At 41.8% G+C, this 27,292-nt stretch overlaps 1 protein-coding gene across 1 annotated transcript in view; it reads right to left on the minus strand.

Moving 5' to 3' along the window:
• The window catches only part of wdr11 (WD repeat domain 11), a 158,852-nt gene that overhangs the window by 32,994 nt on the left and 98,566 nt on the right, over positions 1–27,292 (minus strand). Inside the window, exons 14-19 of the mRNA XM_072479339.1 lie at positions 26,927–27,035; positions 18,299–18,423; positions 17,721–17,868; positions 10,106–10,212; positions 4,013–4,127; positions 3,565–3,736 (exon numbers count right to left, since the gene is read on the minus strand). Coding sequence (XP_072335440.1) covers positions 3,565–3,736; positions 4,013–4,127; positions 10,106–10,212; positions 17,721–17,868; positions 18,299–18,423; positions 26,927–27,035 — 776 coding nt within the window. The remainder of the gene's footprint in view (positions 1–3,564; positions 3,737–4,012; positions 4,128–10,105; positions 10,213–17,720; positions 17,869–18,298; positions 18,424–26,926; positions 27,036–27,292) is intronic.

A 27,292-nucleotide genomic window follows, 5' to 3' on the forward strand; every position in this document is an offset into this window, starting at 1 on the left:
CTTAAACAGAAGAGAGCTCCAATCTCCCAAAATAGAGCCGGAGTTTGGCAGAACATTCTGGACTATCAGCACCAATCAGCATAGACCCAACCAACAGGTCAAGACCCTGGAATATAAGTAGCCGATTGGCTGCACCCAAGTCCATCAAGTCGAGTCATCATCGGGCCAGACCAAATAGCACATTGTACCACGGGTTCCCGAGCCAAGCCAACCAGCACATCCTGCCGGGATGTATCAGTAATTGTCCAGCTACAGACGTTATAACAGCCAAGATAACAGAAAATAAAGGGAATACACAAGGGAAACCAGATTTAAACAGGTGGATCCCGCACCCGCCAAGAACACCCGCATTAAAAGAGCATTCTCTGTTATCTACAACAAGAACTTTCCATATTGAGTCCACACTTCAACTCTTGGGATTCTCTTCACACAAGCAGAGAGATCTCAGAGTTCATGTCCATTGATCTCTGAAAGTTGTCACCCAAGTGGATAGAGCCGTGAAGAAAGCATATAGTGTGTTAGCATTTATTAACAGGGGGATTGAGTTTAAGAGCCGTGAGGTTATGCTGCAACTGTACAAGACCTTGGTTAGACCACATTTGGAGTATTTACCAGGATGCTGCCTGGATTGGAGGGTAGGTCTTATGAGGAAAGGTTGAGGGAGCTAGGACTTTTCTCGTTGGAGCGAAGGAGGATGAGAGGTGACTTAATTGAGGTGTATAAGATGATGAGAGGGATAGATAGAGTGGACTTTCAGCGACTTTTTCCTCGGGTGGACGTAGCTGTTACAAGGGGGCATAACTATAAGGTTCATGGTGGAAGATATAGGAGGGATGTCAGAGGTAGGTTCTTTACTCAGAGAGTGGTTGGGGCGTGGAACGCATTCCCAGCTATGGTAGTGGAGTCGGACACTTGAGGAACTTTCAAGCGGTTATTGGGTAGGCATATGGAGTGCACTAGAATGATGGGGAGTAGGTTGATTTGATCTTAGTTTCAGACTAGTTTGGCACAACATTGTGGGCCAAAGGGCCTGTACTGTGCTGTACAGTTCTATGTTCTAACACACACCTACTAGTTACTCCCTCTATAACAACTACTTCCACTAAGAGTCAGTCTCCAATATATTGATTCCATCTCGCAGAGATTATAACATATACTAAAGACAGCGGACCCAAGAGTTTTAAGCGATTGCAGCCTCATCTATATTTGGAAAACACTACATAGTAGATTCAAGGAACAACAAACCTACTTCAAACAGTGAATGGGACAAATTAACTATCGTCAAACACGCACAACTCAATAATCATCACATTCAAAACGCTAAACCTATCTTATCCATCACACTAGCACACACGATGTGTCAAGGAGACTATGGAAATCTACCAGCACTGCATTGTCCCGCAAGACAAAATGGCTTTATTATCAGTGACACCAGACTACCGTTACTGAAGAAACACGCCACTATCCATTCTACACTGTCAACCAATCAGCACCAATAATTTCAAGATAAAAGCAAATTACTGCAGATGCTGGAATCTGAAACGAAAATGGAAAATGCTGGACAATCTCAGAAGGTCAGACGGCATCTGTGGAGAGAGAACAGAACTGACGTTTCAAGTCTGGATGACTCTTTGTCAAGAATGTTAATACGTCCTGACAAATCAGCAGCAAGAAGGGGAATATGGAACTGGACTATTACAAACATAATTGCCTGGCCAATCTTCAGTAAGATCCTGCCCATATTCCCATCCTCCAATATACATAATTAGCTCTTCCTGTTCCATTATTCGTCCAGGCAATGGGCAGAGTATGATGCCTGAAATGTTGAAGACTGTCAGTTCTTCCAAGGACACTTTTCAAGACAATAACTCCTCTTTTACAGCAAAACATCTACATATTGTAAATGTAAATTTGGGTTCCTCAATGTTACATGTGAAGGATCTTTTGGAAAAGTTGAGTCTGCGGGTGGCAAAGGCAGTTCAACAGTAGTAGGATTGAGGAGGTGTGCAAAGGTAGGGGTGGGACAGATGATGGGTTGGATGTACGTTTGAAGCCCTGCTCAGGTTGCATTTGAATGGACTCCTGGGATGACAGGTGGGAACAGATGTCAAATTGCAGGGATTCTGATGGAGATCAAGCTTTAGTCTCGTCAATGATAAACTGCTAAACGTTCTAGCTTATCCATAACTTTATATTGAGCAACACAACATGAGTTTATGGAATCAGAAGTGGTGAAGAAGATGGGTATTGTTGGCACACATATGGAAGCTGATTCCACACCTAATGTCACTGAAGGGGCAACATTTGGGGGTCGAGGATGAAAGGAGACCACGCTCCTTATTTTCTGTGCTGGAAGCTGCAGATACGCTGAGAAGGATAAAGAAAGATAAAATGACTAATAAGGAATGCTGCTAGTTATTTGTGTGATGATGTAGGCTTTTAGATATATCGGCTGATAAAGATTTGGTGACATAAGGGTTAAAAGTCTGGGTAGAATGTGGTTGACTGCTGCAGTCATGTTTTAAAAGAATCTAAGTTTGAAATACAACAAAGCTTTTAGGATCCCGAGGTGAAAAAGCTTGGGCTAATGCAATTTTGTTTTGATTAAGGGGATTCCCTCGGGAGTTAATTCATTTTCAGCTTGGTGAGATTATGTCATTGCTGGGTGGAGCTAAGGCATCAGGCATTTTGAGAAAGCATTTTCGGTTCAGTTTTGATTCTGGTGAAGCCGAGACCAAGTAAGAAAGTTTGTTCTCCCTGTAAGTTAGTTAAAAGAGATTAAATGTACTTAAAGCAGTGCAGGCGTGTCCAAGGACAATGGGGGAGCTGAAATAAGCCAGTTGAGACAGCTTTTAAAGACATCCAGCCAGAGTTTCTACAGGGGCTCAGACCAGAGTCAGATCTGTTCTGTAAAGCAGTGTCATGAGTTCTCTTTCTCAAAGAATAACTCCATAAAGCAAGTATTCTTCTATGCCATTGGTATTTAGTATGGATTGAGAGCTGAGATGGTCTATTTTCTTGTTAGGTGGGAATAAAGATAGCAAGTAAGGGTACTGTATTCACTGTGTTGTGTAGTACTGTCTAAGGGGAAATTGCAAGTTATTTTCAGGTGCAATGTTAAAGATTTTAATACTGTGTTAGTAATAAAGTTTTGTTTTAAAATACCATATCCCTATTTCTTCGTGAAATCACCTCTGGAACGAAGTATCCTTTCCTCGCAGTCTTATGGGAAGAAAACAAGATTAATGGACCTTGAACAGTGAAAGATGAAAAAGATCGGCAAGGAGCAATAATCCTCAGAACCTGAGGAAGAGAAAATTGAAATTGCACTTCACCATTTATCGCAAGAAATTATAGTTTTCTAGCGGTTCCATTTACAGTGTGCTTTCCATTACCTCCAGCATAAACTTTGGAACAAACTGTCACATGTGTATATATCAATTATAAAATGTAATGCTTTTGAAAGACAAATGATCTCAGCAGCAATTGGTCAGTTCTTACGAGAGCTGCACAGCACACATATTCAATCATGCCATGCTTTCACATTTAGATGTGTATTCATACCTGTTAAGTCCTGCTCGTCTATTCTGTAACTTGCCGATTTCATTGCAATTTCCAGGACACGGATACAGCCATCGTCTGAAGCCAGAACCACTTTATCAGAACTGCACCAATCTATATCAAGAATCTTGTAGTTGACATTCCGGCCAGTCCTTATGCTGCTTACCATTTGAACCTATAACAGAACATTGTAAACTGATTAATTATAAATGTTTGAATGCAGTTAAAGCATTTTTCATTAAATCTGTTTCAATAGTTTATCCCACAATATGCATTTGACCAAAAGGACAATGCGACAACTTTAAACAGTGAAGAAAGTTTAACATAATTTACTACCAGCACATGAAGCATTGGGAGTTAGAACTTTTGTTGCCCAATGCAAATTTAAATTGCAAGAAACACTTGCACAGAAAAGAGGAACAGGAAAAGATTAAACTAATATATTTGCTACCTCCAAGGTATCCCAGACTTCAGCCCCATCATTAAACATCATCAGCAGCTTCAGGTTTCCCTTTCCAGGAGCAAAGCGGATCTTCTTTATCCAGCCACGATGAGTGGGAATTCCTCTATGAAATGAAAACAGCAACCAACTGAATCCTATCAAATTATAATCACAGAATTTCAATGATGACCCCCGACATCTGATTTTTTTCCAACAGTAAAAAAAATCAAAACATTGCCAAACTATGGGTGAGACTGATAACCAAGTAGTGTGGACCTCGACGCCACCATATAATTCTGAAGTGAACCCACCTCACTACGTTACAGGACCTCAAACATTAGTGACCTAAATGCCGAAACACCACACTGCCTTAGGAATACTTAAAACGTTTATTACTGTCATGAGGGAGTACTTTTAAGAAATGGATGTTTATAAATGGGGGTGTATATAAATATCTGTAGTGAGAGTATCTTTCATAAATGGGTGTTTATAAATGGGTGTGCATATAAATATCTGTAGTGAGAGTATCTTAAAGAACTGGGTGTTTATTACTGCAGTGATGTCAGAAAGTGGGTGGAGCTGGGCTGTCTGTCAGCTTTTTACTTTCACTTTAGGCTTTTTGCTGCAGGGGGGGTTTGGTTTCATTTTAGTTTTGGAGAAGCTGCAATCACAGCAGGATGTGTGTGAATCTTTGCAAGCTTACGAATGTCCATTTGCTGATTTCAACGTGGTAACTGTTCTCAGTAGTGAATTTAAACCTGAGGTGCTTCTGTTAAAAGGTTTTGTTTCAAGTCTTATGGATGTTAAAAGGAAAGCTCAAGAATTACTTAGTGTTGTATTCTTTGGGGGTTGTATTTGAATTGATGGTTGCCAAGATGTTCACTGTATGTTGTAAAAAGGTTAACTTGAGTTCATAGAATAAACATTGTATTGCTTTAAAAAATACTTTTCCATTTCTGTTGTACTACACCTGTAGAGTGGGCCGTTTGCTCCCCATATCACAATCTATTAAAAGTTGTGGGTCAGGTGAACTCCATGATACACTTTGGGGTTTTCTAAAGCCTAGCCCATAACAAATTGGGGGCTCGAGGGGGATAAAAGTCTATCTATTGGATTGGCTTAGTGAACTTAAAGACAGTGAGGGGTGAGCATATTGTGATTGCTTTTCAGGTGTGGCATTCCAGTTTAAGTGGAGAGTGTGTTGTGGACAATGGCTCTTTCAGAGGCTCTGAAGTTTTTGAGAGTGGAGACGGTCACACGCAGTATCTTACAGACAGAGACTAAAAACAGACTGTTAGATTTGGCAAAAACATTGCAGTTAACATTACCTGAAAAAATGCAAAAAGATGAGGTTATTATGGCGGTGGCTAAGCATTTAAAGTAGCCTGAGATACAGTTTGACTCATTGGAAATGGAAAAAAAATCAGTTATATATTAAACAAATGGAACAGGAGAAAGAATTAAAACAGCTTGAATACAAAAGAGAGAGAGAGGGAAAAGAAAGAGAGGGCAAAGGAAAGGAGAGAGAAGAAAGGAAAAAAGAAAGAATAGCCCTAGCAGAACAAAAAGAAAGAGAAAGGGAGATACAGATCAGGGAAAAAGATACAGAGAGAGTTTGAACTTCAGAAAATGGGCATGAAACATGACAGTCAGTTAGAATTCGGGGATTTAAAGGGGAATGTACAGTTTGAGGATAGTGAGAAAGACCGTCAAAGTCAAAGACTTGGTGGGAATCTAGTTAAATATGTCCAAGCATTGCCAAGGTTTGACGAAAAGGAGGTAGAAGCCTTTTTCATTTCATTTGAGAAAGTAGTTAAACAAATGAAATGGCCACATGACATTTGGGTATTACTGATTCAAATAAAGCTGATAGGTAGGGCTAGTGAAGTGTTTGCATCACTACTGGAGGAGGTATCTGGGATATATGAGGAGGTGAAAAAAATCCATCTTCGGTGCATATGAACTAGTGCCAGACAAAGGTTTAGAAATTTAAGGAAATAATTTGGTCAAACATACATGGAGCTTGAAAGGCTCAGAGTAATTCTGATAGGTAGGTAAGGGTTTTGAAAATAGACCAAACGTATTAAGCTTTCAGAGAAATTATACTTTGGAGGAGTTTAAAAATTCAATTCCTGGTGTCGTGAGAAATCATGTGGAAGAGCAGAGGGTTAAAACTGCGAGATGAGCAGCAGAAATGGCAGATGATTATGAATTAGTTCATAAATCAAAGCTTGGTTTCCGACATCAGTTTCAGCCTGTAAGGGATAGAAACTGGGGACATGAGAAATACTCAAGTGGTAACGGTAAAGGGGATCTGATGGGAGATAATAAGGAGAATGCACCTCAGATTAAAAAAGAAATCCAGGAGGGTAGAAGAGACATGAAAAGTTTCATATGTTTTGACTGTAATAAACTAGGCCATGTAAAGTCACAGTTTTGGTGGTTGAAGAAAAGCACTGGGAAGGCTGATGTGGCAAATCAGACAACTAAAGTGTTGAAGGATGAATATCCTGGGATTTGTCCGGATTGTGTAGTAACAGGGTCACAGTCACAGGTTAAGACAAGAGGAGAAGTCAAAGAGTGAAGATGAAGTTGAAGTGCCATTATCAGAAACGATTTTTGATCAGATGGTTGAAAAAGAACAAGAACAGGTGGAGGATGAGGCGGATATTTTTAGTTCAGGAAAATTGGCAGAGTTACAACAAAAAGATATAGAAATAAAATGGATGTATCAGAAAGCATATGCGGAACAGGAATCTGAGTGCATACCAGAGTGTTATTACCGTAAAAGTGATGTCTTGATGAGAAAATGGAGACCTTTACATATGCAGGCGGATGAAAAGTGGGCAGAAGTTCATCAAGTAGCATTGCCGGTAGGGTATAGAAAGGGGGTGTAGCGAGTTGCACATGAGGTACCAGTGGGAGGTCATTTGGGAATAAGGAAAACTCAAGCTAAAATCCAGAAACATTTTTATTGGCCTGGACTACATAAAGATGTAGTTACATTTTGTTAATCATGTCACACATGTGAAGTGATAGGAAAACCTTAAGCAGTGATAAAACCAGCGCCCTTAATACCCATTCCAGCATTTCAGGAACCTTTTACAAGGGTCCTAATTGATTGCGTAGGACCGCTTCCTAAAACGAAAAGTGGGAAACAATATCTTTTGACTATAAGGGATGTGTCTACTAGGTTTCCAAGGCCATTCCAGTACGTAATATTACAGCTAAAAAGATTGTGGAGGAGTTACTTCAATTCTTTACTAGATATGGACGACCCACAGAAATACAATCGGATTAAGGATCAAATTTTACCTCAAGGTTATTCAAAGAAGTTATGGATAGCTTAGGAATAAAACAATTTAAAGCAACTGCGTACCATCCAGAATCGCAGGGGGCGTTAGAAAGGTGGCATCAGACATTAAAGATAATGTTGAGGGCTAATTGTCATGATTATCCAGAGGATTGGGATAAAGGAATTCCATTCGTACTGTTTTCAATTAGGGATGCACCTAATGAGTCAACCAAATTTAGTCCTTTTGAACTAACTTTTGGTCATGGACCACTTCAATTGATTAAGGAAAAATTGGTGAGTGAGAATCGGAAATTACATTATTGGGATTACATGTCAAATTTTAGGGAACGATTAAATAGAGCAGGCAAATTGGCTAGACAATATTTAAAAGTTGCACAAAATGTGAAGAAACAGGTTGGGGATAAGAAATCCAAAGTTCGTAGTTTTGTCAGTGGAGATTAAAGTTTTAGTATTGTTACCAGTGGTAGGTGAACCTTTAAAAGCTAGGTTTTGTGGACCTGATCAGAAATTAAGTGAGGTGAATTATGTGGTAAAAACACAAGATAGAAGGAAGACTCACCGAGTGTGTCATGTGAATATGCTTAAAAGGTACTTTGAAAGGGAAGGAGAGAAAAAGGAGGTGGTTTTCATTATTCTAACTCAAAGTGCCGAACCAAATCCAGATGACTGTGAATTTAACATACCTCAAATTAAATCGGAAAACGAGGATATTCTTAAAAATTGGGATAAATTGTTGAGTTACCTACCAGAGGAAAAACAAACTGACCTGAAAGAGTTATTGATATCACATGGGCAAGTTTGTGGAGATAAATTGGGAAGTACTAAAATGGCTATATATGATGTAAATGTGGGAATTGCTGTTCCAATCAAACAACATCCATATAGACTTAACTCTTTAAAATTGGCACAGGGTAACAAAGAGATTGAGAGTATGCTTAAAAATTGCATAATTGAAGTGGGTTGCAGCCAATGGAGCTCACCCATAGTGATGGTACCTAAACCAGATGGTACCCAACGGTTGTGTGTGGACCATAGAAAGGTTAATGCAGTTACAAGTATGGACTCTTATCCTATCCCACATTTATCATATCATAGAATCATAGACTTTACAGTGCAGAAGGAGGCCATTCGGCCCATCGAGTCTGCACCGGCTCTTGGAAAGAGCACCCTACCCAAGGTCAACACCTCCACCCTATCCGCATAACCCAGTAACCCCACCCAACACTAAGGGCAATTTATCATGGCCAATCCACCTAACCTGCACATCTTTGGACTGTGGGAGGAAACCGGAGCACCCGGAGGAAACCCACGCACACACGGGGAGGATGTGCAGACTCCGCACAGATAGTGACCCAAGCCAGAATCGAACCTGGGACCCTGGATCTGTGAAGCAATTGTGCTAACCACCATGCTACCGTGCTGCCCCCATTTGGAGGAGTGCATTGAGAAAGTGGGACAATCAGCTTTTATTTCCAAACTGGATTTACTTAAAAGGTTACTGGCAGGTACCTTTATCCGGAAGGGCGAAGGAGATTTCAGCTTTTGTGACTCCAGATGGTATATACCAATTCAAATTTATGCCATTTGGTATGCAAAACGCCCCAGCCACATTTCAATGGTTAACTAACAAAGTCGTTTCAGGATTACCCAGTTGTGCGGTATACATTGACGATCTGTTAATTTTCAGCCAGACATGGAAAGAACATTCAAAACATCTGATGGACTTGCTGAAGAAACGTCGAAAATTTTCAATGGACAGGGGACTTTCAACAGGCATTTGACGGCCTGAAAGCTGTGATGACCAATGCTCCTGTGTTGGAGGATTACAAGGGATTGTGTGTTCAAATTGAACTAAAGTATCTGACTTTAAAGAGAAATGCCGAGGTGTAGAGAAATGGACGGATCATGCAGAGACCTTCTTGTTCAAAGAGACTGTCAATCAGGAAAGATTTCAGTTGGAGGAAGAACAACAAAAATGGACTATATTATTGTTCCTGTTTGCGTGTTGTTGTTTTTTTTAAACAAAAAAGTATATTTACTGTGTGCATTTCTTAAAGGATAGTGAAAAGGTGAAAAATGAAACCATCTTGAAGTTGATGGTTTATTTTTTTTACTTGGGGGAGGGGGGGGGGGGAGGTGTCATGTGAGAGTACCTTTGAGAAATGGGTGTTTATAAATGGGTGCGTATATAAATATCTGTAGTGAGAATATCTTTAAGAAATGGGTGTTTATTACTGCAGTGATGTCAGAGAGTGGTCGAGCTGGGCTGTCTCAGCTTTTTACTTTCACTTTAGGCTTTTTGCTGCAGGCTGGGTTGTTTCATTTTAGTTTTGGAGAAGCGGCAATCACAGCAGGATGTGTGAGAATCTCTGCAAGGTTATGAATGTCCATTGGCTGATTTCAACGTGGTAACTGTTCTCAGTAGTGAATTTAAACCTGAGGTGCTTCGGTTAAAAGTTTTTAAAAAGTTTTATGGATGTTAAAAGGAAAGCTCAAGAATTACTTAATGTTGTATTCTTTGGGGGTTTTATTTGAATTGATGGTTGCTAAGATGTTCACTGTATGTTGTAAAATGGTTAACTTGAGTTTATAGAATAAACATTGTTTTGCTTTAAAAAATACTTTTCTGCTGTACCACACCTGTAGAGTGGGCCATGTGCTCCCCATACCACAATCTATTAAAAGTTGTGGGTCAGGTGAACTCCATGATACACTTTGGGGTTCTCTAAACCCTGGCCCATAACAATTACTAAATATAACATTCTAGAACTTCTAATATCTTTTACCTTGAAAGTCTAGCTTTTAAATCCCAGAAGTTCACATTCCCGTCAACGTCTCCTAGTATTAGGACGTCTGCTTTCCATGCAAGGCATGTAATGGTTCCCATACTTCCCTGCAATTAGTTTTGAAAGCTATTTCAGCATATCAAATACTTCAAGTAGAAAAACAAAAATACACGACAGCAGTAAACCGCATTCTACCACATATTCTACTTGTACACTGTAAAAATTAATCGATGATACTTTATTGAACCCTGAATAACTCCTGTGGAAATCAGTCTTCATAAACTTGAGGATTATGAGCACATCACATCAGCATTTATGTACTGTGTCATTTTAGCTGAAAAAAGGTTTTGCTGAAGCAACCATAATCAGTTTATTTAAAAAATAACATTTTGGGACAAAAGTTCCATTTGCTTCACACATCTAAGATCATATTTTATTACCTGGAAAGGAATTTTTATTATAGATTAATCCGTAATTATGATTCCACTGAGAATCTTCATGCCCATGCTGTTCACCTCTGCTCTTGAGCAGTTTGATGATTAGTTTCTTATTGCCTTGGACATGCACAATGCCTCTGACAGCTACCATGCATCTCAGTAAGTTAAGATCGTTTGAATTATTACCAAAGCTATTTTCATGAATAGCCAGTGTCCTCCTAGAATGCTTTAATGGTACAAGTTCATATTGCAACTCAGTGGCTTCCCATTGTTTGATAGGGAAAGCTCTTTCAAATGACACACTGTTTTACACATTAACATTTTCTCCATCAGTCAGAGAACACAGGGCAGAGGTATAAAAACAGAACCCACCCTACAACAATCAGTAACAAGAGTCATGAATCCCACCGTAATTCACATTTAAGGTACAGTTGTACTGACTGTATCAGGCAACCCCAATAAAAAATACCAGGGTGAAGCCCATTGGTGATATCTGGACAAGTTTCCCTTTAAAAAGAATGTAAAATTCTCACAATGCTCTTATTTTGAAATATTGTATATTTATCAATTCATAAATTCACATATCACACTGAAAGTGAAATAGAAGACAGCACTGTTGTCAGGAATTCACATGGGTCTCTGAAACATCACCAGCTGACAAAAATGCTGTACATTGCATCTGTTTGTGCTGGAACTAATACTCTTCAGTGAAGAGTCTGGCATTTAAGAAAAATGCTTGAACACAAGTGCTGTACTTCAAAAATAAAATCAGGATGTAAACATACTGGTTTTGTCCAGGGAGGTGCCTACAAATGCAGCAGCAATTCATTTAAAACATCCTGGAAATATGTTGATGTTTTACAATTATTGACATTGGAAGGAAACAGGCAGTTAAACATAAAAGGAAGCATATCTACCTGAAAGATAATTGGTAACCACAGTAACAACTACATAAGGTATCACAGTAGAAATGCTGAGGCACTTAATAGCAGTAAACTCTAGAAATGTGCCACCATTTCACAATTATTCAGCTTGTAAAGACACAGCCTATTTTGCAGAGAAATCACATCGAACTTAATTTCAGTGCATCAAACCACCACAACAAAAAAGTAATTCCCGAACTCCAAACAAAAACATGTACATATTCTATGTAAAATTATTCTGAGAATGAATAAGCTCAACAGGAAGCAAAGATCTGAAGGAATTCTTTCATAATACAGTCAGGCCCTGCAAAGCTCAAGTGGCTCAGCCTCCTGCAGTCCATTTCATTTCGAGTTTCAATTATATTTTTATGCTATTGGACTTGCCTATTTCACCTTGGGTGTGATTGCCTGTTAAAAAGGTCAGCCTTTGCAGTGTTCCCTCAATGGTGAACAAATCCCAAGTCAACTAAAATGGTGCTGAAAACAGAGCTTCCAACCATCAGATCAGATCCAAATTCAACTCAGCTGCATTAAAAAATACAACTGGAGAGCAAAGCTCAGCACAAAAATGAACACGGCAGCCAAACTCAAACACCCCACTCCACCCAGGGCAGTAACAGTGCACAAAACTCCTCCCCTAATGAGACATCGATCAGAAGGCACTTTTGCAACAAAATGCAGGGCAGAACTCGCAGTGGAATGATGAATAAAAGCTTTTCTCTGTCTATTACGAATTCCACTCCCAACTTCAGAAAGGGGAGATATATTTCTGCTGAATTTGTTGGCCCCTGCTTTAAAGTGCACAGAATGTGGCAAGTTTTGATACATCAGGCCTTACCTCAAAATGGTCCAAGCAGCAGTTGCAGTTATTAAGCCCACTGATTCAGTACAAGCACGCTTAAGGAAATTTAAAAAGACAGTCCAGACCTAGAAGCTGAAAATAGGTTGCTGCAGCTGTTTCTGTTATTGGAAGGCACCATTGGTGGGTCTACTCCAACCAAACTGGAGTTGAGCAGGTTCAGCAAATGTGTGCCATTTTAGAATCATAGAGGTCTATAGCACAGAAAAGGCCCATTGGCCTCTCGTGTCTGCGCCAGTCAAAAACAACCACCTAACTATTCTAACCCCATTTTCCAGCACTTGGCCCATAGCCTTGTATGCCATGACATCACACGTGCACATCTAAATACTTCTTAAATGTTATGAGGGTCTTTGCCTCCACCACCCTTTCAGACAGTGAGTTCCGGACTCCCGCCACCAGCTGTGGAAAAGCTTTTCCTCACATCCCCTCAAAACCTCCTGCCCCTTACCTTAAATCTATGCCCCCTGGTCATTGATCCTTCCACTAAGAGGAAATGTTTCTTCCTGTATACTCCAGGCCCCCCATAATTTTATACATCTCAATCATGTCCCCACTCAGTCTCCTCTGCTCTGAGGAAAACAATCCAAGTCTATCCAATCTCTCTTCATGGCAAACAACTCTCCAGTCCAGGCGACATCCTGATAAATTTCTTCTGCACCCCCAGTGCTATCATTTCCCTCCTATAATGTGGATTTCAGAACTACACACAATACTCTGTGGCCTAACCAGCGTTTTATACAGTTCCAGCATAACCTCTCTGCTCTTATAAAGGCAGGTATACATATGCCTTCTTAACCATTGTATCCACCTGCTCTGCTACCTTAAGGCACCGGTGTACATGCACACCAAGGTCCCTCTGATCCTTGGTGCTTCCCAGAGTCCTGCCGTTTATCACATCTTTCCTTGCCTTATTTGTCCTGCCCAAGTGCATCACCTCACATTTATCCGGATTGAATTCCATTTGCCACTGATCAGCCTATCTGACCAGCCAGCTATATTTCCCTGTAATCTAAGGCTATCCTTCTCACTATTTACCAACCCACCAATTTTCGTATCATCTGTGAACTTACTGACCATGTCTAAATTATTTATATAAACTACAAACAGTAAGGGCCCCAACACGTATCCCTGCGGGACCCCACAGGACACAGGTTTCCAGTCAGAAAAACACTCCTCAACAATCACCCTCTGCTTCCTCCCACTCAGCCAATTCTGAATCCAATTTGCCAAATTTCCTTGCATCCCATGGGCTCTTACCTTCACTATCAGTCTCCCATGTGGGACTTTATCAAAAGCCTTGGTGAAGTCCAAGTAGACTACTTCAAATGCATTTGCCTCATCTACACACCTGGTCACCTCTTTAAAAATTCAATACAGTTGGGTCAGACATGACCTGCCCTTAACAAAGAAATGCAGATGTTCTTGATTAATGCCTGCCTCTCAAAATGCAGATTATTTCTGTCTTTCAGAATTGAGTCCAATTATTTCCCCACCACGGAGGTTAGATTGACTGGCCTGCAGGTTCCTGGTTTATCCCTTCCTCTCTTCTAGAATAATGGGACCACATTAGCTATCCTCCATCCTCTGAGGAACTGAAAATTATTGGCAGCGCCCCTGCTATTTCCTCCCTTGCCTCACTCAACAGCCTGGGATACATTTTCTCCGGCCCTGGAGATATCTACTTTTAAGCATGCCAGACCACTCAGAACCTCCTCTCTGCCTATGTTAATCTCTTGAATTTTATCATAGTCCTTCGCCCTGATTTCTATTAGGGGCTGGTTTAGCACACGGAATTGAGGGCGCAAATTAAAACATGGGGGTGTGATGTCATTGCTGTCACTGAGACATGATTGAGAGAGGGGCAGGATTGGCAGCTCAATATTCAATGATACAGGATCTTCAGATGAGATAGGGAAGGAGGTAAAAGAGGGGGGATGTCACAATTTTGATATGGAATTAATTACAGTAGTCAGGAGGGACGACATCTTAGAAGACTCTTCAACCAAAGCCATATGGGGAGAACTTAAAAACCAAAAACAGCAAACACATTTCTGGGAGTGTTCTATAGGTCCCCAAACAGTCCGAAAGAAATAGAAGAGCAGATATGTAGGCAAATTTCAGAGAAGTGTAAAAGTAATGGGGTAGTAACAGACTGCTTGCATTAAAATAAATACCATCCAATCTTGCCAAACTCCCTTGCGACTTAACCGGTCTATACATTCTATGCCTTCCTGACTCACTTGATGTCTCTTCTAATTTTGGCTGTGCATCTACCCCTGCTGAAAGTTCTCTCAGGAGTTTAAACCCTCCCCAACAGCACTAGCAAACTTCCCTGCAAGAACACTGGTCCCATTTCAATTCAGGTGCGGACCATCTGCCTTGCAAAGGTCCCACCATCGCCAAAAACTGTCCCAATGTCCCAAAAATCTAAAGTCTTCCCTCCTGCAACACCCTCTGTGATCCCGTTCTTTAAACTGTCCCCACTCTGTAATCCTGTTCTTTGAACTGCTGCCACTCTGTGATCCTGATCTTTAAACTGTCCCCGCTCAGTGATCCTGTTCTTTAAACTGTCCATGCTCAACGATCCTGTTCTTTAAACTGTCGCCACTTGGAGTTCCTATATTTAAACTGTCCCCACTCTATGATCCTGCTCTATGAACTGCCGCCGCTCTGTAATCCTGTTCTTTTGCCTGCCGCCGCTCAGAGTTCCCAGTACTTAAACAGTCGCCGCTCTATGATCCTATTCTTTGAACTGCCGCCGCTCTCTGATCCTGTTCTTTATGCTGCCGCCACTGTGTTCCCAGTATTTAAACTGCCGCCGCTGTGTGGGGCATCATGGTGGTACAGTAGTTGGCACTGCTGCCTCTTAGCACAATGGACCTGGATTTGATTCCGACCTCGGGGGCGTAGGCTTTACACATGCTTCTCGTTTCTGCGTGGGTTTCCTGTTCATAGAATTTACAGTGCAGGAGGTCATTCAGCCCATCGAATCTGCACCCGTTATTGAAAAGAGCACTCCACTTAAGCCCACGCCTCCACCCTATCCCTGTAACACAGTAACCCCTGCTAACATTTTTTGGACAGTAAGGGCAATTTATCATGGCCAATCCACCTAACCTACACACCTTTAGACTGTGGGAGGAAACCCGGAGCACCCGAGGAAACCCACGCAGACACGGGGAGAACGTGCAGACTCTACACAGACAGTGACCCAAGCCGGAAATCGAACCTGGGTCCCTGAAGCTATGAAGCAACATTGCTACCCACTGTGCTACTGTGTGCTCCGGTTCCAGGTGCTCTGGTTTCCTCCCACAGATAAAGATGTGCAGGTTAGGTGGATTGGCTCTGCCAAATTGCCCTTCGGTGTCCAACGGTTAGGTGGGGTTATGGAATAGGGTGGGGGATTGGGCTTAGGTAGGATGCTCTTTCGAAGGCCCAATGGAGACTCGAAGTGCTAAATGGCCTTCTTCTGCACTGTAGGGATTCTATGTTCCTTAAACTGCCGCCGTTCTATGATCCTGTTCTTTAAACTGTTGCCGCTCTGTGATCCCAGTAGTTGGTGGTGAAGACCATGCCCGTGGAACTCAGGTTTGTTGCGCGCTACTGTTGGCTGGGGATCAGACGAGCTCCAAGAGCTGTGATGGGCAGTCTGCGACCTGGGGGCTACATGCAGCCCATCTGGGTTCTGAGTGCAGCTCACGAGATATTCTGTTAACTGTTGTCCACACACAGGTTGCCACATTTTGCTGATTTCCATCTATGTAGCTTATTCCCACCATATGACTGAAGTTATATCCACGTAAAGTAAGGGTAAGTGAAGTGAGGTGCATGCTGATTGCACACAACATTGACTGTGAGAGCTGTGCACTCCCTCTCCATTCAAACTCTAAATATTTATTTTTAAACCATTTAAAGCTGATGATAGTTGTATTAATATATAAATGATTCAGCATTTTCTATAACTTGTTATGAAGTATTTGGCTTGTATTAAATGTATTTAATCTTATTCATGGGTGAACAAGCTTGATTTGAATCTTTCGGCTCACTGACATGAAGGAGGGCCACTCATGTGGCCTACTCACTAGCCTAGGTTGCCCATCACTGCCTCAGAGGGATAGGAGCTGAAACTCTTTCTGAGAAAGACAGAGTGTGAAGCACTTTATGGCTCACTGCAATCATTAAAATCTGAGTGGATTGCTGAGCCAATCTGGGGAGGCTGTATTAGTTGTACCTGTCACTTAATAGGTAATTTCTACTTTATATTTGTTCAAAATTTTCTTGTTAATTCATATTTGACTCATATGAATACTAGATGTTAGGGTTTAGGATTGATCATATTTAGTGTTTGTTTTGTTAACTCTCGTTCAGTAAAAATTCTTCCATTTTAAACCGTGGAATCATTCTTTGGCTTTATTCTTTTAGCAAAAAACTGGGATTTCAAGTTTCATCTACTTTAAAAATAAAGTATTCCCCCAGACACACTGAATTCTCTAACCCATGGCCTTGCAAGGGGTTGGGTGAGGAGAAAAATATGCACCCTGTCTTAAGCAGATGACTGTGCTGTAACCATTCTGTGAATTAGGCTCAGCCTTTTGCCATGATCTCCTGCCCAAGTGGATTATTATTGGGACCATTACAGATACACGGGCAGAGAAAACTCTCATCCTAAAGTCTGTACTGAACTTGGGTCGATGAGGTGATAAATGCAATTGCAACTTGCATATAACCCAGTCTTCATCGATGGTTTTCATAGAATCCCTACAGTGCAGGAGGTCGTCATTCAGCACATTGAGTCTGCACCGACCCTCTGAAATAGCACCCTATCTGTGAAAAGACCCCCACCCTATCCCCGTAATCCAGTAGCCCCACCTATCCTTTTGAACATTAAGGGGGAATTTATCATGTCCAATCCACCTAATCTGTACATCTTTGGACTGTGGGGGGGAACTGGAGCACCCGGAGGAAACCCACGCAGACACGGGGAGAACGTACAAACTCCACACAGACAGTCAACCAAGGCTCGAATTGAACCCAATCTCTGGCGCTATGAGGCAGCACTGCTCACCACTCTCCCACCGTGCCGCCACCTTGCATCTCTGTATTCAAACTACACCCTTAGTTTCGACTATAAAAAATAAAATCTAAATTCATCCAATGCTGTTAATGAATTCTAAATATGAAAATTGTAACGTAAAAATCAGTGACAAATATAAAATAGCTAGGCATTATCCGTAACATTATAGAAATTTGTAATAGCATTTGTTACACCAGATGGTTAATTGCCATTTCTACTCATGGGGCATTTGGTGGGTTGTGTAATTTGACGGCACTTCAGCTAGTATGTAAAATAAATCCATTAGTTCACAGCGAGAGTTGTCCTCAATTGTACTTACATCTGGAGGAATTCTAGCCCCGTCCTTCACCAAGTTTCCTTCTACAGTGAGATGGAAGACCTGTCCATCATTGTCAGTGAATATAAAGTGCTCACGTGCAGAAATGTTGTGACTAATTTCAGCTTTACTCTCTGCCTCCTGCAGCAAACTGGGAATTAAAATATCAGATTTATTGAATTCATGATCAATACGCCTTGACTCTTTGACAATCCTAATAATTCATGCATGAAATTAAGAGCCAAATCACTTTAAAAGGCACACAGTGACACCATCATGCCTAGTATAAAATCAAGACAAGATGATGAACTAGAATCAGAGCGATCAAAACTAATGGACTCTACCTTCATTTCTTATTAGCAAGAGATCTCTCTGCCACCAGTATAGCTGACAGAAAAACTCCTAGTAAAGGGAGGAGTTTTGTTATGGAGGGTGTGGGGCATACAGGTATAGTAGGCCCATGCATGCTGGCTTCTACAATCTAATTTTCTAGTTTCTGTCTATTATAATCCATGCTATCAGGGTCTTGCAAGATCAAGCCTATTAATTCCAACAATACCCAGGTGTCTTTTCTACGTCACCTGATCATAGGCGATTCAATGTTACTGGCTTCTGCATCAGAGCCAACAGTTTGTCTGGCCACGGCTTCTCGGACTGCCAACTGCTTTTTGCGCAGACTTCTCAGGTTGTGAGTAGGTGACCATTCCTGTAAATAAATAAGCATAGTGAACTCTACTGTTTTCAATTTATCAAAACATTTTTTTTTGACAAACAAGATATCAAACTGAGCCTGTCAAAGGTCAGAAAGCACCCTTACACCCTTTGTCATATCTGGCATCAACGTCAGCACTAACATCATCCCTCAAAGTGGCCATACAAGTCTTGCTGAACGTTGTTAAATCCACACAGAACTTTGGTAACATCAGTGCTTCAATACTGGTTGATGTGATTTCCAGTGGTGTCGGACACCAAGTCTGGAATTTACAAAATTGGAGTCAAAAACAGTCCTCAATTGTGCATCCCGTTGACATATTTATTCGGTCAGATTCACATTTTGTGTTGGCATAATCAATGTTGAAATCAAGATTCACATGCTTCTGGGAGTCATTCAGTGAATGAGTTAGTTATCGCTGAAATGCTAGTAAAGCCAAACACAAGTGAGCACAAATGGCATTGAGGGTGTGATAGCAATTTTGTTGAGACAAAACTTGGAGAGAGTGGAAAGGAGCGGCAAAAGTTGTGAGAGATTTGTGAGTCTCTGAGAGGACAAAGATAGACCAGTAGGCTGGGCAGATAGGTGGTAGATGCAGTTAACTGTTGACAAATGCAAAGTAATATATAAAACTAATGAAAACGTTGAAATGTTCAATAGACTGTTTCTAATAATGATTAATTCGTTTATGAACGGACAGTAAAGAGTTTAGGGTTAACCCCACTGGAAGCCAGAAAGTTGGGGATGACATCAGGTAAATAATAATGCACTCTTTCCAATTGTCAGAGAGAAATTATGCAAGGGCACAAATTTAAAATAATCACAAAAATATTAAAGATGAGGTTAAAAAAAGTCTTTCCACACATGGTTAGAATATGAAAATATCTCTGTCGCATACTTGTTAAAAAGGAGCCCATAAATTATTTGAGCGAGGAATTAGACAGATGTTTGAAAAGAGGTATATCAAGGATATAGAAGCAAACAAATGATACAAAAATAGCTTAGGTAGCTTACTTGAATAAAATAACCCTTTTCTGTGCACTGACGTTCTATGATTCTATGAAAATATTTTGGTCGACTGTCAGTATGTCATATACATTCTACTGGTGTAATTAAAAATGCAAGCACTGGACATGATTCATTTTAAGGAACAAACTGATCTTGAACTGATTTTAAATCTGAATTTTCAGAAGAAAATCACTCAGAAACTCATAATATCTCTTAACTCAATAGCCATTATTTGGAAGTACTAATATCACAATATTTGATCAAAATCTGTTTTACAGATTTTGAATATAGAAGTTAAAAACTTTCTGCAATAATCCAACATACATAGCTATTTACATTTTTAAAATTAACAGGTCAATTTAACAGAGCACAACTCATTTTGTCTGGTGCCTGTGCTATTCCAGCCAATGGAAAAAACTCTTGACCTATTTCTGAGCAAATGTTTAAACTTTTCCCCCATTTCTTTCAGCTTCCTCACTAATCCTCCAGATATATAATTCTGCAAATATCATTGCTAACAATATAAGCCCTTGAATAAGCAAGCAATGTATGCTGATATACCCTCTCTAATGTTCTCTTTAATAAGTCACAACTGCAGGTTTGTAATCTGCTTCATTTTTAAAGTTCGTCTCTGCTGTTTACCCATGCAGTTTCATCAAAATTACACATACTAATTTTTCCTTGTAATCATTTGGACTTCTGGACCCTCATCCTTTCTAACTGTTCTTCTACACTCATATATTTAGAATCTTGTACCATTTAAAAAATATATGTTTTTAACTTTCAGAACGCGAACCAAAACAAACTGATAAATACACTTACAAATTGATCATAGTAGCTGGGATTGAACCCAAATCCTCAAACAGGTGTAACATCCACAGGAGCAGGTAAACATACAGGTAAACAATGTATATACCTCAATGCATGCAAAACGCCCACGCTTACAGAAGTTCATCAAACCACATACTAATGAATTAGCTATACATGTTCTACCACACAAATTGTTTCGGAGCTGCCACCCACTTCCCTCTAAAGTTCCTCTGCAGCCAATAGACTTGTTAAGCCCATGCAATAGAGATAGTGGAAAGAGGCTCCTACTTCTGATCGCACTAAAGGGAGTTCCCGGACGGGGTAACCGATCTTGTGAAGGGAGGGGGAATTCAGAAAACTTATGTTTCTGCATTTTACATCTGTAAATCAATTCAATTCTTATCTTGTGGAAGACCACTTTGAAGAAATAATAAAGATAAAAGTTTGTTTTTACAGCTTTTCGCTTTCATCATATTGCATTAATAGTTCAGCTTAGATACAAAGGCTTTGCTGCAGGGGATGCCCTCGTCTAGTTCAAAGTTGAATGCATTGGAGCCTGTCCAACTCACTGCGAACACCACCATAACAAGCAAATATATAATATTTTTTTGTCACTATTTTTATCAAGGCATTAAATAAAACCACAACCAAGATAAAAAAGATAACCAACAGAACAAACAGGAGAACACTGCATAACTCAATAAATAGCCAACAACCGCAACCCACCCTCCCTACCATGGCCCCCACCCTCTCTGCCTCCATTTTTCCTTGTTAACCCTCCCCCCCCCCCACCCCTACACACACACACACACACACCCTCCTCCCTCCCTCCCCTCGCTGACTTAACTGTCCTGGAAGATGTCAATGAACGGTTTCCATCTCCGGGCGAACCCTTCCATCAATCCCCTTAAGGCAAATTTAATTTTCTCCAGCCTAAGGAAAGCTGCAAGGTCGCTCACTCAAACCTCCGGTTTCAGAGGCTCCGAGTCCTTCCACCCCAACAGGATCCAACTCCAGGCTACCAGAGAAGCAAAGGATAGAATGTCAGCCTCTCTCTCCCCGGACTTCCAAGCCTTCCAACACTCCAAACACTGCCAATTCTGGACTCGGGACCACCTTCACCCCCAGTACCTCCGACATCACCCCAGCGAACCCCCGCCAAATTTCCTGCAACTTCAGGCAGGCCCAAAAACATGTGAACATGATTCACAGGCCCCCTACACACACTGCCCACACCTATCCCCCACCCCCTCAAAGAATCTACTTATTCTAGCCACCGTCATATGCGCCCTATGGACTACCTTAAATTGGATGAGACTCAATCTGGTGCACGAGGACCACCTCTCATAACCCAGTTTCCAGCTCACCCCCCCAGCTTCACCTCTTACTCTCTCTTAACTACTCCTATTGGGCACCCTCACACTCCATCAATCCCTTATATATCTCTGACACACTGCGCTCTCTAATCGCTGTTCTCAAAAGCACCTTGTCCTGCAACCACGGGGCGGCAGATCAGGAAAGGGCGGCACCTGCTTTCTCACGTAGTTCCGCACCTGTAAGTATCGGAACCCGTTTCCACTGGGTAACTCCCATCAGTCCTTCCAAACTCAGGAAGCTGCCCTCCACAAAAAAATCTCCGAACCGCTCAATACCCTCCCACCACCAACCCTGAAACCTCACAGTCCAGTTCCCCTGGAGCGAACCTGTGATTCCCACATCGGGGCCCAAACTGAGGCCCCCTCAAACCTCAAGTGCTGTCGCCACTGTCCCCACACGCTCAGGGCCGCCACTACTACTGGAATTGCAGAGTACCTGGACGGCGAGAACGGCAGAGGCGCCTTCAACAACGCTCCCAAACTAGTGCCCTTACAGAGGCTGCAAATACATAATAATAATAGAAAATCTTGAACATAGAGAGATCAGCCAGAGAGGATAGGTTAATATCTTGAGTAGCGATGGCCTGGTCAGAACTAAGATTCCATGCAATTATTAGCTCACCTTTTCTTTTCAAAATGCTGATGACCTGTGTATTGTCAGAATGTCTATTTGGATTTATTGTACTCTGTGAAACAGGCTTTTTAAAGTTTTCTGTGAACCTCCTGAACTGATCAATGTTTGATGTAGTCCGCCTCTACACGAGTGCAAACATTAGTGTTTCTGTGTGACAATTTCAGTGGTTCGCGCAAGGTTGCAATCTAATTTCGCTGGTGTGCAGTGAAGGGTTATTGCTCTTTGATAAGGTATTGTGCATTGTTAGAAGAAGGATTTCTTTTCTAATTAGTAACCACAAGAATGTATCCCAGGGGACATTTTTATAGAGGAACTCTTCTCTCTAATGAATGGCAGTTATTGCCACCTTGTTAGCAGCTCTTATAGCTGCAATACTAAATTTGGATCAGCTGACACTCACTTCATTATTCTTATTTTAATTGGGTCAAATCTTTTTGTTTCCAGTTGCATTATATTGCTTTTGGCATTTTCCCAGTGAATTTCAATGTTATTTTCCACGTTGAAAATAATGTGTTTGGGAGGTCTCTCACTTTCCTTACCACAGCAATTTTCAGTTTCAACGTGGGCAAAAATGTTGAGCTTGGTTTTTCTCCCTCACTGTGAATGGCATTAAATCTCCTTACAATTCAGTTATTGTCTGCTGAGTGCAGTTCATTTCATCAAATTAATTCAAGTCGTGTAAAATACATTCTTTAACATCCATCATGTTGTCTTCCGCTTCACCCAACTGGATCTGACGTGTTTGAATTAATTACGTGGCTAGTGTTATGACCCCCAAATGTTTTTGGGGTCCAGTTAGGGACCAATAAGCTCCTGCTTAAAGTAGACAAATTTTGACTTTCAAGACACTCAATAAGAGAATAAAGCCACGGGATGGTTATTGAACAAATGAAGATAAACTTTACTCAAAAGGTTAGAAAGATAAAACAATTTACAATACCTCCCTCATCCTCTATCATTCAGGGTTACTATAAGGTACAGATGAATTAACAGGCAAACTGTGATCGAATACACCGCACTGCACAATGAATAGCAGATGTGACAAAGACAGATTCCATGGATTTCTCCCCACCAAGATATCAGAAAACTTTGTGGGTCAACCAATCTCATTGAAACACTCTCTCTCTCGACTCTCTCTCTCTCTCAAACAAACAAGGTATTCCAGTATTCACTTTCGATCTCGCCTTGGGATTATTTTTCTAATAGTCAGTCCAACTTAGATGACCTCAACAACAGCCCACCTCACAGGGTTTCATGCTCATCTGCCGAGGCTATCTTCCGCTGGATTCCAGAGTCTGCACTTCAGCACCAACTTACAAACAAAACGTCAGCTCTTTGGCTGTGGTGAGCAGAACACTACTGCTCCAAAGGGTTACCTTTGCACCAATGGCCCACAGTACAGAGTCTCCAACCTTCTCCAATGACCAGGGCTCAGACCCTGCCGCCCCAAAACCCACGGCTGGGAGGCTGAAGAACCCTGCCCCATACATATGACTAATATAATTAAATGGTTCAAATCAGCTTGAGAACAGTCACATCAGCTATCTAAGTGTCAGTTTGTTTGGCTCATTAAACAGCTATCAATGCTAATCCCAGTTTTCAGCACTTTGGTCCATAGCCTTGTATGCTATGACGTTTAAAGTGTTCATCTAAATGCTTCTTGAATGTTGTGAGGGTTCCCGCCTCTACCACCTTTCCAGATTCCAACCACCCTCTGGGTGAAAATGTTTTTCCTCAAGTTCCCTCCAAATCTCCTTCCCCTGCATTTGTTGTAATGTGCTATTCGATTCCACTTTGACAGCTTTAAAATAATAAGCAAAAGGTTTGACCTCAGTAGCTTGAACATCTGTTAACACCTTGGGCGGGATTCTCCGACCCCCCGCCGGGTCGGAGAATCGCCGTGGGCTGGCGTGAATCCCACCCCTGCCGGTTGCCGAATTCTCCAGCACTGGATATTCAGCGGAGGTGGGAATCGTGCCGCGCCAGTTGGCGGGCCCCCCCACCCACCGGCGATTCTCCGGCCCACGATGGGCCGAAGTCCTGCTGCTGTAATGCCTGTCCCGCCGGCGAGAATCAAACCACCTCTCTTACCGGCGGGACAAGGCGGCGCGGGCAGGCTCCGGGGTCCTGGTGGGGGGGCGCGGGGCGATCTGGCCCCGGGGGGTGCCCCCACGGTAGCCTGGCCCGCGATCGGGGCCCACCGATCCGCGGGCGGGCCTGTGCCGTGGGGGCACTCTTTTCCTTCCGCCTTCGCCATGGTCTCCGCCATGGCCTCCACTGCGCATGCGCGAGGATGCCGTGAGCGGCCGCTGACGCTCCCGCGCATGCGCCGCACGGCAGTCATTTCCGCGCCAGCTGGCGGGGCCTTTCCCGCCAGCTGGCGGGGCGGAAATCAGTCCGGCGAGGGCCTAGCCCCTCAAGGTGAGGGCTCGGCCCCTCAAGATGCCGAGAATTCCGCACCTTTGGGCGGCGCGATGCCGGACTGATTCGCGCCGTTTTTGGCGCCAGTCGGCGGACATCGCGCCGATTGTGGAGAATCCCGCCCCTTACCTTTCAGCAACAAACATGTATTTAACTGATCTATCAACCATATATGTAGGACAGAACATATATATTTTAAAGAGACATTCCTTTCCTGACATTAGGCTTGGCATTATTACTAACATTAGTTATTAATTTTCTTAGTATCTGTGGGAATAAGTTAGCATGTTTGCATGAACTGTTTACGGTCGTCTGTTTAATTGATTAGAGGATGTAGCTCCTTTGTACACCTGTAATCTATATCTAAGAAGGATATGTAATCTGTTCACAATCAAATGTAATCCCTGTGGCCTAAAGGAAATAAGAGACAGGCATTTGTCTCAAGTCTACATGACTAGTTACAGAGGTGGGGTGATTCTTACCCATAGCTAATGAAAAAAGGTTTTTCCTAATAAGGGATCAGGAAACTCTCAGAATTAGGGATAAAAGTTGGAAACACATCTTCTTCTGCACAGTTTCACCATTGCTTCTGTGGTGTAATACTTCTGCTGCAGAGTTCAACGTATCGTCACTTCAGAAAAGAAGAAAGGCATCGTCTGTGCTGGCAGCATTCAAGGAATCCTAGGCCTTGAGGGTTGAAAAATTTCTATGCTGCCATCACTGCTTTCAAGGATATAACATCTTGCTTCGTAAATTCTACTTGATTCATAAATAGTGATTAGAGTCATAAGAGTTTTACAGCACAGAATGAGGCCCTTCGGCCCATCGTGTCTGCACCAGCTATTAAGCACCTATCTATTCTAATCCCATTTTCCAGCATTGGTCCGTGGCCTTGTATGCTATTACGTTTAAATTGTTCACCTAAATGTTTCTTGTGAGGATTCCTGCCTCTATCACCTTTTCAGGCAGTGAGTAACATCATCCTCTGATGTTAGTTTCCCTGCTGTTTGACCTTTCACATCTTTTGTTCTCTCTGGGGACTGCCATTAGCACTCTTTCCCCTTGGTTTCTGTGGCCATTAGCACCCGGTTTCCCTGGGTTTCTGTGGCTATGACTCATCTTTCATTCTCACTTCTGTCTGTTAGCTTTGACAAAGAGTCATCGGACTCGAAACTTTAGCTCTTTTCTCTCCCTACAGATGTCGCCTGACTTGCTGAGATTTTCCAGCATTTTCTCTTTCGCCTCTGGGAGAAAATGCTTTCCTTCAAATCCCATTGAAATCTCCTGCCCCTTAACTTAAATCTATGCCCCCTATTTATTGACCCCTCTACTAAGGAAAACATTTCTTCCTTTTTATCCTATCCATGTACCTTATAATTTTACACCTCAATCAGATCCTCCCTCAGCCTTCTCTGTTCTCAGGTGAACATTCCCAGCCTAACCAGCCTTACTTCACAGCTGAAACACTCTGACCCAGGCAACATCTTGGTAAATCTCCTCTGCACCCTCTCTAGTGCAATCACTTCCTTCTGATAGTGTGCCTCAGCTAATTAAAACAAGTATCCCATATGCACCCCAAGGTCCCTCTGGTCCTTGTACATCCTAGTATTTTCCCTCGTCTTGTTAGGTCTCCCAAAATGCATCACCTCACACTTTTCAGCGTTAAATTCCATTTGCCACTGTGCTACACATATGATCAGCCCATCTACTGTTCGTACCTTGTTAGGTCAGGCACAACTGAAGGACCTAATTTAATAAATTCAGAATACAGAACTTAGATGTTTTAAGTAACAGGGGTTTTATATCTCAAAACTCCAAATGTTACGATACATGATTATCCCCTTTCTATCCGAGCAGTGTAATTGTTGCATCTTATGTTGTCTCTGCTGAAATCAGCTAACTCAGTGCTGATGACAAACTGTACCAGGGACCTTTCAGGTCTACATGATTTAACAACTCCCTTGACTCTATCCTAGCAATCGGAGCATATATATTGAAGTTTAAGAAAATGAAATTCTAGTTTCTAATCCTCAGGGGCAGCATTAATGTGGAGTTAAAGCCTTCTTAATTAAGTGCTCTGAGCTACAGCATATCGTCTCCTTGACAATAACTAGATTACAGAATGCTACCATGTTTAGCTATTTTGCATTAATTTATGCATGATGACTGCAGTACATATATTCAACCATACAAATAGCACAAATTTTGAAGAAAAGTTTATATTGCTGGTGGTAAATGGGGTCCATACCAAAGCCGTTATTGCAGGAAAGTTTTTTGTCATTTCACGAAGGAGAGTGCAGGTTCTAATATCCCACAGTTCCAAAGGTTTGTCTTTGAACACCACAGCCAAGAACTGCCTAAATAAAATAGAAATATCATCCTTTAAATTGGACTGACATGGTCTAAATGTTAATTTCAAAAGGCATTTATCATACAAGGTGCAATTTTTAGTGAATCAGTAAAACCAGCACTTAAATTTCTTTTTTTTTTTTAAAAAGAGTCCAATACAGAGTTAAGCATTTTGCAATTCCTTTAAGGAACAACAGGGCAGCACGGTAGCACAAGTGGCTAGCACTGTGGCTTCACAGCGCCAGGGTCCCAGGTACGATTCCCC

This window comes from Scyliorhinus torazame, chromosome 16 (assembly GCF_047496885.1).
Source record: "Scyliorhinus torazame isolate Kashiwa2021f chromosome 16, sScyTor2.1, whole genome shotgun sequence".
In the NCBI taxonomy this organism is placed as follows: domain Eukaryota; kingdom Metazoa; phylum Chordata; class Chondrichthyes; order Carcharhiniformes; family Scyliorhinidae; genus Scyliorhinus; species Scyliorhinus torazame.